General features: G+C 39.9%; 1 protein-coding gene across 1 annotated transcript in view; it reads left to right on the top strand.

Moving 5' to 3' along the window:
• LOC144017085 (uncharacterized) overlaps nt 1-14,553 on the top strand; it is a 25,251-nt gene extending 10,698 nt beyond the window's left edge. The window contains exons 2-6 of the mRNA XM_077518336.1: nt 10,820-10,954; nt 11,039-11,135; nt 12,352-12,471; nt 12,591-12,669; nt 13,785-14,553. Of these exons, the coding sequence (XP_077374462.1) occupies nt 10,863-10,954; nt 11,039-11,135; nt 12,352-12,471; nt 12,591-12,669; nt 13,785-13,873 (477 nt within the window). The 5' untranslated portion in view covers nt 10,820-10,862 and the 3' untranslated portion in view covers nt 13,874-14,553. The remainder of the gene's footprint in view (nt 1-10,819; nt 10,955-11,038; nt 11,136-12,351; nt 12,472-12,590; nt 12,670-13,784) is intronic.

Raw genomic sequence — 14,553 nt, 5'->3', positions numbered from 1 at the left:
GCGGCATACCTCTTTACCATTGTGTTTCAGGATGAAGCCCCAGTGGGCATTCTGGTCTTCACCCTTTTTAGAACCATCTGTGTATAAAACCCATTCATATGGCTTCTCCTCACCATTTACAGTTTTCGCCTGTTTTTTAGATATGGATTTTGCTGGTCCTATCTCTAGGTCAGGGTCAAGCAGGATATCTTCCCACCTCCCCCATCTCACATTCGTCGCTTTAGTACTTTCTAGTGTGTCTTTACGCAGGTATCGATGTACTTGACTCTGCGTAACAACTTTTATGCCTTGTCCCTGGGCTAGGTCTTTTAATGTTCCCCAATATTTAGCAAGAACCGCTAATTCTCTCTCCTCCTGGGGAAACTTTTTCTCAACATTATTTATAGTATAAGTCCATAGTGTCACTAAGCCGGCACCTTCATTACTAACACTTACCATTGCATTATCTTCATCACATTGTATCTCGGCAACCAACCTGACTTCCAAGCTTCTCGGTTCGAGGCGTATAGCATTTTTTACTGCGTTTTTAAGCCCTTCTAAATTCTCTTGGTCTTTAGCCGACCAAGGCCAATCTTTTGTTTTCTTTTCATTAGGATTTTTACGCAATCGGGCATAAAGGGGTCTCGCAAATTTCTGATAATACGGAACATGATCTCGAACATAATTACACAGTCCTAATATTTTCTGTAGCTCGTTTTCGGACGTTGGAGGCAAAATCTGTTCTATTTTCTCTCGATACGCTTGCGACAGCCCCAAGTCTTCAGACACTTGGAATCCCAAGTAATCTACCTCAAACCTGGCCAGCTGACACTTCTTAAGATTTAGTTTTAATCCTGCCTCCGTCACTCGTTCGATTACGGCCTGCAGAATCTCCAAATGTTCCTCCTCCGTGTCACTAGCGATGAACACATCATCGATGTAAACTGTGACTGGGAGACCTTCCAAAATATGCAAGACAGCTGATTGAAATACATTCGGGGAGTTCTTATATCCTTGCGGCAACCTCTGCCAAACGTATGCTTTTCCTTTATGCGTAAACGCTGTTTTCCCTTGTGATGCTTTGGCAATTCTTAGGGAAAAGAATCCATTTGCAAGGTCAATACATGATTTATACTTCTTTACTCTTAATGTTTTTAAAGACGCCTGGGGGTTTATGAGGCTCGCTCGGTTAGCCACCGTTCGGCGGTTTAGAGCTTTAAAGTTAATGACTGGCCTCCATCCCCCTCCTACCGCTTCAGGTTTTTTAACAGCTTGAATTGGGCTATTGGTAATAGGGTTTAGCTCTTCACGAATAATGCCAAGTGCTAATAATTCTTTTACAATTACCTCCATTTCGGCCACTGCTCCGGGGTTGAGGGGATATTGCCTCACTGGCGGATGTACCCCCCCAATTATAATATGCACATAATTTGCGCCTAAATCACCGCAATCATTCTTAAAATGTGCGATGGCGGCTTTGTCTAGAATTTCACCTAATTTCTTTTTCCCTTCCAGTGTTAATACACTGTCTTGGATTTGTTGGGCTTTTACGGCAGGTACATCTACTGATTTATACCATTCTTGGTCGGGTATTATTTTTGTAGGGCCTACTTTCACTAATTTCGGTTTTAGTTTTTCCCATCTCTTTTTCGCAACTTGCCTTTTATTTTTAGGCTTTTCCATTTCTTCTGCATCTTTTAATGTCAACAAATTGTATGGTCCTAACACCCACACAATTCCCTTCCAAATTCCTACCGGCATTTTGGCAATCGAGCCATCAGCTACCATTACTTTTAGGTGTCCGATTCGTTTTAAGGCTCTACGGGTCATGGACACCTCGGCCCCTGTGTCTACTAAATAGGGCACTCCCTCCACCTTAGCATAAAGGTTATCCCCTATTCTGTAAACCCCTTCTAGGGTGACCCGTGCCTTTGTTTCCATTATTTCCCAGGCCCCCCGGAGGCTGCAGCCTTGCGAGCCTCGAGGAAGGCCTTCCTTTCTTCTGGGTTCAGTTTGTCAAATTCTTCTTTGGGCATATATGCTGGACCTGGTCTTCGCACTGCTGGCTGTTGTCTTGGTTGGGGCCTCGTCTGCTGTCCTGGCTGGGTGGCCTGTCTCTGATTCCAGTTCGTTCTCTGCTGCTGAGGTCTCACGTAGGGGACAGTCTGAACTGGTTGCTGAGCTCCCTGCTGGACCTGCTGTTCGCTCCCTCGGGTGCGACTAGCGACTGGTCCGGTCCTCCTTTTCTCAGCGTTATGCTTAGTTAGGCGATCCCACTTCTTAACGGAGGCTTCAATTTTCAGCGTCGTGCTATTTGGGGCCATCTTCACAAAGACAGCTTCGTTCCCTCTGTCCTTGACAATCATCCGCAGCACTTTGATATACCTATTTGGAGATATAACTTCCTTAATTTTGTGCCACACATTTAGCAGTGAAACGTCCCTTTTGAGTTGCTCTCTAGCCCTGCTAATATGGGCATCTTCATCCTCATCTTCGCCGTCCACCCATCTTTCGTAGACCTGTTGTGGTGTTTCGTATGGTCCGACAGGGCTAGCGATGATGTACTGAAGCCATAGTTTCTTAGCACCATCTCCTCCTGGGGCGTCTCTAATCATAGGCCATGTCTCAACTAAATACTCTTTAGCTGTCTCTAGCCTACCTTTTTGGCGAACCAGCTCCTTCAAGGTCTTAAATTGTTGCACATCCCCCTCCATGTCATGTGGTTGGGGCACTGGGTTTGGTACTATTGTAGTTGATCCCAGCTGTGTCACATATTGGGACTGTTGGTTCAAAGAGGTTCTTGGGGCAGCTGGTACCGTTACAGTAACCGCTGCTCCATCATTATCAGAACCTGAATTCAGGTCATCGTCGGCTCTCAGCTCACATTTTGCTTTATTATTTATTGCTTTTTTAAGCCTTCTCAACATAAAATCATGTGCCACCGCCACGTAGCCATCCCTGAAATTCTTAGTCAGGTCTTGGTGAATTAATAATGTGGTATATGGCGGGGCCTGTAAAATGTTAATAGCCTCGCGATAAATTATTCGCATAGTTAGAGGCATTTTACTATCTAGCTTATTGAGCCAGGCAGGTGGATAGGGGCGATCTACTTGCCCTGCCTCGGGTACGTAAGCTCTTCGCCCATCCTTTGTCTCGATCCATCCCAGGTTAAGATCTCTAGCTACCCTTGCTGAGGATTGGTACACGTCAAACGTAGGTTGAGGATTTTTCTTTCTTTTACTAACTGGTCTTGTAACTATTTTCGGGTTCTGGCCGGGGTTGCCCGGGTCATCTTCTGATGAGGTTGAGTCTTGGTCTTCGTCAGCGGGGTTAGCGCCAGTCACGGTCGACACAGGAGCTTGCTCTTCATCGTCTTCCTCTTCGCTCCCATCTCCTGGCATCGCTAACGGTCCCATCGAGTTTACATTTCCCATATGCCTTTTTTGCGAAACCTGTGGCAGGGGCACCGGCGTTATGGGGGGTTGTCCCGGAAAGAGCTCCCGTGCTGTTCCAGGGGTAGACGTGACGGGGCTAAAGGTCACCGTTCCCCTTGGGGCCTTGTTTTTTCCCTTTGGGGTTTGTCTGCTCGGTCCCTCTTGCTCTTCGTCTTCCACCTCCCGGGCAGCTTCTGCCTTCCTTCCACTTACCGGGAGAGGCACGGGAGATGTTTTAACTGGGGATGATGACTGGGGTGAGTCCCTGGGTTCTCCGTTTATTGATTGCTGGAGCTGGCGTCGTTCACGATGCATCTGTCTAGTACGGGTTAAAATCTCGTCTGTCACTGATTTAACTCGTTCCTCTCTCTGCTTTTTTGATATTACTATCACAAATTCTACTCCCGATGGTGTTGTTACAGGAGTCTTAGCTCTTAGAGTGAACGCTGCTACTGCTATGGACTCAGCCAGTTGCCACTGCATCTTTCCAGTTTTAATCCAATTTACAGCCATCACTATTCTCTCCGCTCCTTCTCCTAACGCTTTGTCGACCCCCCTCTCCAATGCTTTTGCCATCTCGTCCGCATATTGTGACTGATCGATTTTGGGGTTCCACTCTGTCCCTGGCACGTGTATTATCATGCCGTAGGGAGTGTTCCCACCACTAGTTTTTGCCGCTATTATTGGCCGCTGATTATCTTTTTGTAATTCTTGTTTAACCTCTAATTCATATTCTTGTCCCGCTTCCTGCCTTAAAATGTTTCCAAGCGCTTTACTATGCGGTTTTAGTGATCTATCTGTTATTATCACTATAGCATCCCCCCGTATTTGCCAGGGGCTTCCCACATAGTGGCACAATATTACACCATTCCCAATTGAAACCTTTTTTGTTTCCTCCGGCAGCCCACCCAGGGGCGCCGTTCTTATCAGGGGAGTCATTTTTACAATTTTTCCCGGGCTTTCATTTTCTGATGCTCCTGCATCCTCCTCATGGACACATGAGCCCATATCAACAAAGCCCTCTTCACCAACGGCCTCAGCCGGCCTTTTCCGCATTTTTTGTAACTCTTTCTGCTTTTGATCAAATCCCGACTGCTCCCAGAGGTTGAAGCTTAATGCTTCAGCCCCCTGGGGATTTGCTAATTCCACCCTTATCTGCATTTTCTCAGCGAGGGATTTAATCGTAGAGTCCCACTGGACTCCGGTGCTAGTTACTTCCACTACGTTATACACATCCAACAACACAGTCCACCAGTGGACCCAAAGGCCCACCGTCCCAGAGGTGCATCCCTCTTGGGGGTGGTTTACCACTACTGTTGCTATGCCCATTATTTCGGGAAATTCACTCACGAACACTCCTGTTTCCTTCACCGACCTTTCCACCTCAGCTGCGAGGTCGGCAAGACGGATTGAAGGGTTGTTTACTTCCAGGTGCCTTCTTGCTCCTGGTGGCCATCGATCTACACCCTCGCCCAGTAGCATAACCACTACTGGTATATCTGGTTGTTCTAGAGGCTGGGGTGCAGGCATTAACCCTGCTACCCCCTCTGTAGGGCTGGGGGGCTTTCCCCTCCCATTTCTCCCTATTATTCTTTCCATTACTTCACTAGCGTGTTCTATAGCCCGCTTTGCTTTCTTATTGTAGGAGTGGAGCTATCTATTTCCGAAGCCTTCCCCGCGCGCTTTGGGTTCAGGGACGTACTTTAGCTCCTGGTTACTCAGCTCCGTACCCATGTACGTTGCCTCTACTGCTATCAGGACTACCGACTTCGAGTTTTTCCTACCTTTACTCGTCGGCGGATGTCCTCCCTCAAACGGTGGGGTGTGTTGTCCTTTCAGGTCGGTTGTAATCCTTCCCGCTTCTCTTCTCCGGGATCTGGATGTCTTCTTGTTCCTGGACACGTCTGCTAGGAACCGAAAAAGGCTGCCTCCACTAGAACATTAGTCTAGTGGAAACTCCTACCTTTCCTCCTTGGTTCTCGACGACTTTCTTCTTGTGCCAATGGACACTCCTGTCAAAACCGCAAAAGGCTGCTTCCACTAGAACATTAGTCTAGTGGAAACTCCTACCTTTTCTCCTCGGTTCTCGACGACTTTCTTCTTGTGCCAATGGACACTCCTGTCAAAACCGAAAAAGGCTGCTTCCACTAGAACATTAGTCTAGTGGAAACTCCTACCTTTTCTCCTTGGTTCTCGACGACTTTCTTCTTGTGCCAATGGACACTCCTGTCAAAACCGAAAACTTAAAAGTTTTTCAAAAACTCCAGGAGAAAAGGCAAGCGACCGGGAATCAGGGTTAGGTTTGCAGCATCAGCCTCTGACACTGAGTCCGCTATCCAAGATAAGGGACTATAAATATCTTCAGGCACCCCGCAATAACTAAGCAAAGAGTATGGTAGTTTTGCTACAAATGGATACCTGAGATAACAAACCAATAAAATGGGCAACCGCACCCAATCTGGCAAGCCTAAATAGCGCAAACCATAGTTTAACATCACAAGTCTAGAAGAGACTGCCTCTCTCCGAGCAGCCTCTCAACATTAACTCTAACTGTTCAAGCCCTCCTTCTTTTTGTGGACAGGCCTGAACCACCCCTTGACTCAGCCCCCCCCTCAGGAAAGCGCGGCGCAGCGCGCTCTGCCAAGTACACTATCAGTACCTTCACAGCTGACCAGAGCAGCAGGCCGCTGTTAAAGCCCATTCACTTTGAATGGCCTTCTCACACTCAACCTCTTTTAGAGTGCAAGTCTCCTGGGGGAGCCAGTCACCGTTTCATTAACACAAAATAGTACAATCAACTTCAACTCAAAAATCACACTAGATTTTCACAATTAAAGAAGCTCTTTTCCATGAAACACTATTCATCAAAGAGACTATTTTGTGTTAGCTCAGGGTCGTATGACATGACAATTTATCAGCGAGTTCGCTATCAGCTCCAAGCACTGTGCCCTCCGCTCAGAGCCGCACTTACTCGGGTTCCGGTTTGGGCCTCGATCGATCCCGATTTTGACAAAAATGAGTCAATCGAAGCCCCACGTTGGGCGCCACATGTCAACTTCCGCTTACCCGCAGGACTTAAATCGGGAAATATGTCCTGATCGACTCTCCAATTAAAGGGTTAGAAATTCCCCTTTTTCCTCACCAGCTCTAAGGCGTCAGCGTGAGGAGACGGGAATTAAATAAGCCGATATATCAAAGTGGATTCACCTAGGTTTGTTCACTGTCATCTTATCATGAGGCCAATCCGTTTTCATACACCTATCAATCCTGAGTGAGTAACCACACACACAGAGCCCAGGAATGCTAGCATGTACACCTCACTTCATTGGCAGCTCCACTTTTCTAAGTTGTTTGCATTTGTTATTGACCTAGTAATTTAATAATCCTTGTTAGGATCATACGGATTTGTTATATATCAAGCAGGAGTATTTGACTTATATTAATACAGATGGAAGCATTGGTTAGAGGTTATTCAAATGCACTTACCTTCTTCCAGACGTCCGTTACTGTTGTCCGTCTTGGAAAAAAAATAATGAGGTGGACTTAAAATGTCCAAAATAAATAAAATAAAATCAAAAAAATAATGAGGGCTCATCAAACGTCCCAAATAAAATCATAAACAAACATTAAGGTCTTATAGAACGACCAAAGAATAAAAATAAAATCATAAACGAATGTGAAGGTCTTATAGAACGACCAAATTATAAAAATAAAATCATAAGCAAATGAAAAGGTCTTATAGAACGACCTCAAATAAATAAAATAAAATCATAGAAGGTCTTATAAAACGACCGGACTTATTAAAACGTCCAAAAGGAATAAAACCCAAACTAAATAAAATAAAGATTGAAACAAAACAATAAAATGATTGATTCAAAAATTATCTTTTAAACAATTTTATTGACAATAATAAGATAACCGATATGAATCATAAAAATCACATTTAATGATAAAACTTTAAATCAATCAAAATAAAATAAAATAAAATAAAATAAAATAAAACAAAATAAAACAGGAGATTAGGAATAATATAACCTTTTACAATAAGCTTTACAAGATTGATCATTCCTCGGAAAAGCTTAAGACCTGATTGACAATAAGATGTTTTTGGCAAAAATAATTTTGAAGATATGAGAGTGTATTAAATGGCCCCCACCCTAACACGCGATTAGTCATTCATATCTTCCTATTATACATCATTATTGCTAAAAGATTTGTACATTACCAATCATTGAAGAAAAGATTCCAGTCACAGCTTAATCCCAGTCCTTCGTAAAAATCCAAAGTCCAGGCAGGCAGTTATATTCCATCTTCGAGAATGCACTCTATACAGACACATCGCAGGGTGAAAAGGGGGCCTAGCTCAGAGTTGGTGACGGCCTTTTATACTCTTGGGCCACACCACTGACTCCTTCCGGTGAATGTCTCTCCGCGCACCTTCTCATATCAAAGCGCACTTGCTGGAACTCATTTTCAGTAATCTTCCACCGACGTGCCATGAAGATGAGTCATGATGAGGTCATACATTCCTTACAAATGTGTCATGGATACACAGCGTTGCATGATGAGTCATACATGAAAATATGTCAAGGTCTTCAGCTCTATTCGACAAATGATGAACGTTAAAATCAATAAAATCATATATATATTAATTAAGCAAGCATGAATAACATATATATACATTACATGTTAAATCCCAAATTCTCTCAGCTTGAATTTAACAGGTTAATTCTAATCTCTGTTGCACATCTTGTATATATCTTTGTTAAATCAAACAATACATACGGACAATCTTTTCAATGCAGTTACAGCAATATTATCAGCGATAAAAGACAGTATCGCTTATAAATGAAAGAAAAGAAAAAGAAAGACAGAAAAACTTCATAGTTGGCTTTCAATGTGTTACAAACATTGATCCAAAAATCAGGTTAACAATTATCGAATATAGATTGTGTTGTGTATTATTATTTAATTCAGGATATCATTTATTTATATTTAATTTGTATCTTATATAGAATGTCCGGGCAATGCTGAGTGGGTGGCTTAGTTGTACAGGTTTGGCGGCATCTGGTGGTTACTTTGAGGAACTACACCCAGAGGCCAAAGAATATTTATCAGTCCTGTAGACACCTATTGGTCTCTAACTAAGAATTGAGTCTAGCCCATTAATTTGCTATCTCATTTTACATGATATGGCGTTTCATCTGACCCACTCAATCCACTCAATTCAACAAACATTAAGCCTTAATATTTTATTTCAACGCTGTTCAAACATGAAAAATGTTACAACCTGTTTGTTAAATACAGTAGCTTACAATTATAAAACTGAAGTTTCAGATCAATAAATAATACATTTTCATACAAATCTTACAGTGTACATGTACAAGTTTACTGAATGGTATTTTCTAAATTTGAGTAAAAAAAAAAATCGCAGCAATCGACTTGTAAATTCATGTCGGGATTAATCGGTATCGAATCGAATCGTGACCTATGAATCGGGATACGGATCGAATCGTCAGGTACGAGGCAATTCACACCCCTAGTAAAAACCAACACATTATTATTATTAAATCCCCGTGTTCAGTGAAAAAGGCCATCATTAACCTCTGCAATGACGCTCCCGCCTCGCCGCTCCGACCTCACGTCCATACGTTGGACATCGGAGTCAGCTGACGTGCGAGTGACTGTCAGCCATAACACGATTTCATACTTGTTATCGATATGCTCGTTGTGACCAACTAACATATGACACTCCTCATGTGCGTGCTTATGTATGCTCAGCATTTTGAATTCAAAGTGATTATCTTTATTGGCCAAGGCAACATAAAAGTGCGTTGCGCATGAGCCATGTCATTTCTATTTGAATGTGTCTCACAGCTGGTGAGATCGAGGTTGTTGCTGGTAAACGTGTCAGGTTGCATAAACTGCAGAAAGGAGAAATTATAAACATATTGTAAACAAGAAATCATTAGTTTTCATGCAAAATGAGTCCATAAAATGATGATAGAATTATGATACGCAAAGGCGAATTCCAATAAAGTTGGAATGTTGTTGAAATTTTAAATGTAAGGAATTTAGTCGACAAAAGAGTTTGGGAATGTGGAGAAATCTCAATGCCAACATTGAATGCCCGTGACCTTTCATTCCCCCCGGTGGGCATGAACACATTTTGGCGCATGTCCAGAGTCTTGTTGTCGTTAAGATCTTGTCGATTTGTCTTGGCTTTGTTGGCTATTTAGCGCATCACATCGCTGTTAAGTCAGGGTGAAATAGCAAATTGTCTTGTTTGTCTCCTCTTCTTCCACCTCTCGTTGCCTGAGATGCGCATCTTTATGCTGCTTAGAGCGTAATCTGGAATGGACACGTAAATTCGCCCAAGTCGAAAACATCTCATGAGTTGTGAGATCGTGATCATTTTATGAGAGCAAGTGAAATGTGATTGTGTTTCATACACAAAGTCATCATTTTAACAAAAGAAAAATATGTAATAAATAATGTAAATAAAAAAAATATTCTACATGCATACTAAAAAAAAACAATACAATAAACCACATATGTTAATCAAAATTAAATGGTATCAAACGTCCCTAGTGAATATTACAATTGAAACATTAACAAATAAAAAGGAGATTTCAATCAATTACATTTATTTTATACCTATATTAGCCATAAAAAACAACATGCAGCATCACAAGTTATGTACAGTAAAATAAAAATAAATATACAAATAAAAATAAATACATAAAATAGAGTATTGAAAAATAATTACACCAAATAACATTTAAAAAAAAAAAGAATTCTTAACTGAAGATAAATATAAGATGCAAATTAAGCTAAACTTTACACTTTCATTATTAAGATACTAATTTGCACATTTTTGCCTATGCTTCAACCACAGAGAATACAGAGCACAAAAATGTAAAACCCGTAGGCAGTATCTTATTTTGAAATGGCTTTGTCAGAACCATCAAAAAGCCCAAAACGGGTCACAATACTGCCTACGGGCTATGTCAAAACAATTACTGTACATTGGTACGTACGGTGATGCATGCAAAAAAAAAAAAAGTGTAAACATAACTCAGAAAATAATCAATCAAATCACAATCATGCAAACAAGTGTGTGGATTTATCACTTCAACTTTTCACGTTTCTTGATCTGTAAACATGCGGACACTGAACTTATCTAAATACTATACAAATATATAAATACATATTCACCAGAAAGGCAAAGCACATGTCACCAGCATAAGATCTCCGTGTCAGGGCATTTATTAATGACACGACTATATCCAACTGTGCACTTAATTGATTGTCAGGCTGTCATTGGGCCGAGCGCGTGACCTGCATCAATGGGCTTTATAAGAAACCGGCAGATGACACTTGTCCAAGCTTGTCTTTTCTTCCAGCCCAAGAAGAAGAAAAAAAAAACTTCCACGACAACCTCCTGCCATGAAGATTTTTATTCTCCTCGCCGGACTCGCCGTCCTTGCGGCTGCTGTGCCTGTTCCTGTGCCCTACCATGCCTTCTGCAGAACTCTCTGGTAAGAATTGATATGGCTTATCTGTATACAGTATGGACATAAATATATATGTATAATCATGTGATGCCGTGTGTGCTCCTTTAGGCTCTTTTCTTCCCCCTGTGCAGCGGTCAGCACCACACTAGTGCAACAGATCCAAGCCTTCAACCCCATGTTTGGCTGTGCCAAGTGCCATTACACGGTAACCTTGTTTTAGTTCACATGTGCTCTCTTGCAAGATTATAAGCAAAACGTTCACGCAATATCTTGCCGCATAATGTCCCATATCATTTCTTAGGACAACACGAAAGAAATGACAACTCGACACAATGAAAAGTAGTCAGTGTATTGAAGCTTACATGACAGTGTTATTTTTTTTCTCCCTCAAAAAAACAAAACAAAAACAAAAACAAAAAAACAGTCCTTAATAGCTGGCAACAAAGGTGAGTCCACCCCTAAATGAAAATATGTGTTGTGTACTGTATATGTTTTTTGAAAAATGTTTATAGAGTATTGATTAGAAATTAAATAAAAATTTCAAATGGTAAACATAATAATAATAATAATTATTATTATTATTATTATTATTATTATTATTATTATTATTATTATTATTATTATTATTATTATTATAATATCACATCACACTAGTTTTGAACATGTTATATTGGCAATGTTTAATCAACAAATGAAAATAAAAATAGACTAGCTAAATGTTACAAGATATCACTCAATGTACTGTATTTTTTTTATATATTTTTTTTGTAATTTTGTCTAAATTGACATGATTTTTAAAAAATATTTTATCAGAAGGAAACATCACGCTTAATTTTAACATTTTTGTTTTTAATTTTAATTCATTCAATTGTTAATATTTAATGATTAAATTAATTGTTAATAATTATTAATAATGTATTTATTATTTATTATTAAATATAATTTTAATTATTTTCATGTATTTATTTTCTTAACCAATTTGAGTTGAATAACACAAAAACATGAGTGCCCCTTTTTTTCTTACATTTTTTTTTTATTTTGTTTAAATTGACATGATTTATATATATACATATATATATATTATCAGAAGGAAACATCACACTTAATTTTTAAATTTTTATTTGTAATTTTAATTCATTCCGTTTTTAATAATTAATTATTTAATTCATTTTTAATAATTAGTGATAATGCATTTAATATCTATTATTCAATTTAATTTGAATTATTTTCATTTATTTTTTTTTCCCACAGTTGAGTTAAATAACACAAACACAACATGAGTGGCCCTTCTCTATCTCACATTTCTTACCAAGAAAGAAATTCGGCAATCCCTGTTTTACTTGTACTATCAGAAAATGATTTAACAAATCAAATTGAAAATCAAATTTCCACTGATTTTTGCCACCCAAATGTTCCTCCAGCTGGGAGCCGGCACACCTTTGGGCATCACCGCCAACCACTCTTCCACTGACGGTATGGCGGTTGAGAACATCACCTTCACCTTCAGCCCCACCGTGATGACCGGAGGATGCCGCGTGACCGTAAGTCCAACCAATCTTACACTAAAGGGTTTGTAATAGCCTACAGATGCCACGAGATGGCAGCAGAGGACAAGGTTGAATACTACAAGTGTTTTGAGTTTTGTGGGGGTTGTACTCAGGGCCAGTCCACCTCTCTGGGATTCACCAGCCTTCTGGACAACGGCCTCAACTACTGCAACCTCTACGATCTGCTCTCAGGTCAGCTCTTCACTATGGATGCCCAAAAGTGTCACAATTCAATAAATAAAAATTCCTTTTTGAAATAACTATCCTTTTGATAAATAACAGGCAATTATGTCATATGGCCATTAAATTTTAAAATGAGGTTAGTATTATTATGAAAAGTGTTATGCTATTCTTTAATATGTAACAAATATTTTATTTTGGTTAAATATATCGTTTATGATTATTTTAACGTCATACTTAAAAAAAATAACGACATTTAATTTATTTTCAAGGTTTTATAAGATAATAAAACGTTGTTTTACAAAGTCAGTTTTTATTTCATAATGTCCTTTTCCACAATGGTCTTCTTTTACATAATGGCGTTTTCCAGCCGAATGTCTTGGTCTGTCAATCAAATGACACGAGGCGGAGCCAGTTACGTGATTGGCTGAGTCCCTTATACAGACATGAGCAGCAGCACTTGCGGTATCGATTCGCGCGTGGAGAGTTTAGCGCCTGATGAGGAGCCACGGCGGTCACAGGCTTGCTAAAGCATGGATACGGAAGATGAGTCACTTTCAGAAGTACTCCAAGAAGTAGCAAATCGTTTAGAATCGGATCATAACGCACGCACGCACGCAAACGCACGCACGCAAACGCACGCAAACGCACGCACACATACACACAAAAAAAAATAAAAATAAAATAAATATATATATAAAAAAAAAAAAAAAAAAAAAGAGCAATGATGACAAGACGTTGAATCGGTAAGACTACCGAATGAACAATTCTGAGCTCTTAAGAAAAAAAAAAAAAAAAAAAAAAAAAAAAAGGATCATAACGTAAAGGCCTTGTTAAATTTATGCGTCAGGCTACGGGGTAGGTGTCACGGCGATCTCGGCTCACACTGGTGGTCCCACCCACTGACTTTGATTGACAGGCCAAATCCTTCGGATTTCATTTTATAATTTAATGTCCATATTACATAATTGTCTGTTATTTATCAAAAGGATAGTTATTTCAATAAGGCATTTTTATTTATTGAATTTTGACACTGCTGGGCTTCCATACTTCACAAGTAAAGCTATACACATTTAAAGAGTCAATGCTAATGCTAATGCTAATGTGTTGTTTTGTTATTCTTTCAGCGAGTGGACTGTCCAGTGGACCAGGCTTCATGGAGATGACCAACGAGTGGGCTTGCCTGGGCTACGGACTCGCCTCCTGCAAAGCCTGAAGCAGCAATGCATTTAGATTATTATTTTTTCTTTATAGTCTGAATTGTAAGCTTAAAAATGGTTTCCTGTGCATCCTGCATTTGATGTTTGGCGATTCTTCTAAACCAGGGGTGTCAAACTCATATTAGCTCAGGGGCCGCATGGAGGAAAATATATTACTAAATGGGCCGAATCGGTAAAATAATGATATATAACTTAAAAACAATTGCCATCAATTATACGCAGATTTTTGTGATTTTTGTGCCAGCCCTAAATTACGGAGCTCAACTGTAATCTAAAAAATAAAACAAATGCAGATGAAACGCAGCAACACTTTGCCTGTATGAGTTCCAGACGTGTTAAATCTGCCTGTTTTGCATATATATATAATTCCCAGAATGCATTGTGTGGCACAGCTTAATGAAGTTATAAGGACATTAATCCTTGTCATATGTATTTGTGTTACCAGTAATTGAATTTGTGTCGTATTTAAAACGTTTATGTTGGTCTATGATTAAAAAAAATATATATTATTATTGCTCTTTTAGCACTTCTACTATACATTGTCCTGCATGTAGAAAAAAAATGTATACATTTGTTTGAAATGATTCAGTATTAATAAAAAATCAAGGTTCTGACTAATGAACAAAGCTGTTTTGTTGGTGCCAGAGTAACAAACCTATGAAAAAAGGGACTGCTG

The sequence above is a fragment of the Festucalex cinctus genome, chromosome 1, assembly GCF_051991245.1.
Source record: "Festucalex cinctus isolate MCC-2025b chromosome 1, RoL_Fcin_1.0, whole genome shotgun sequence".
NCBI lineage: Eukaryota > Metazoa > Chordata > Actinopteri > Syngnathiformes > Syngnathidae > Festucalex > Festucalex cinctus.
This window is presented reverse-complemented; position numbering and strand designations above follow the sequence as displayed.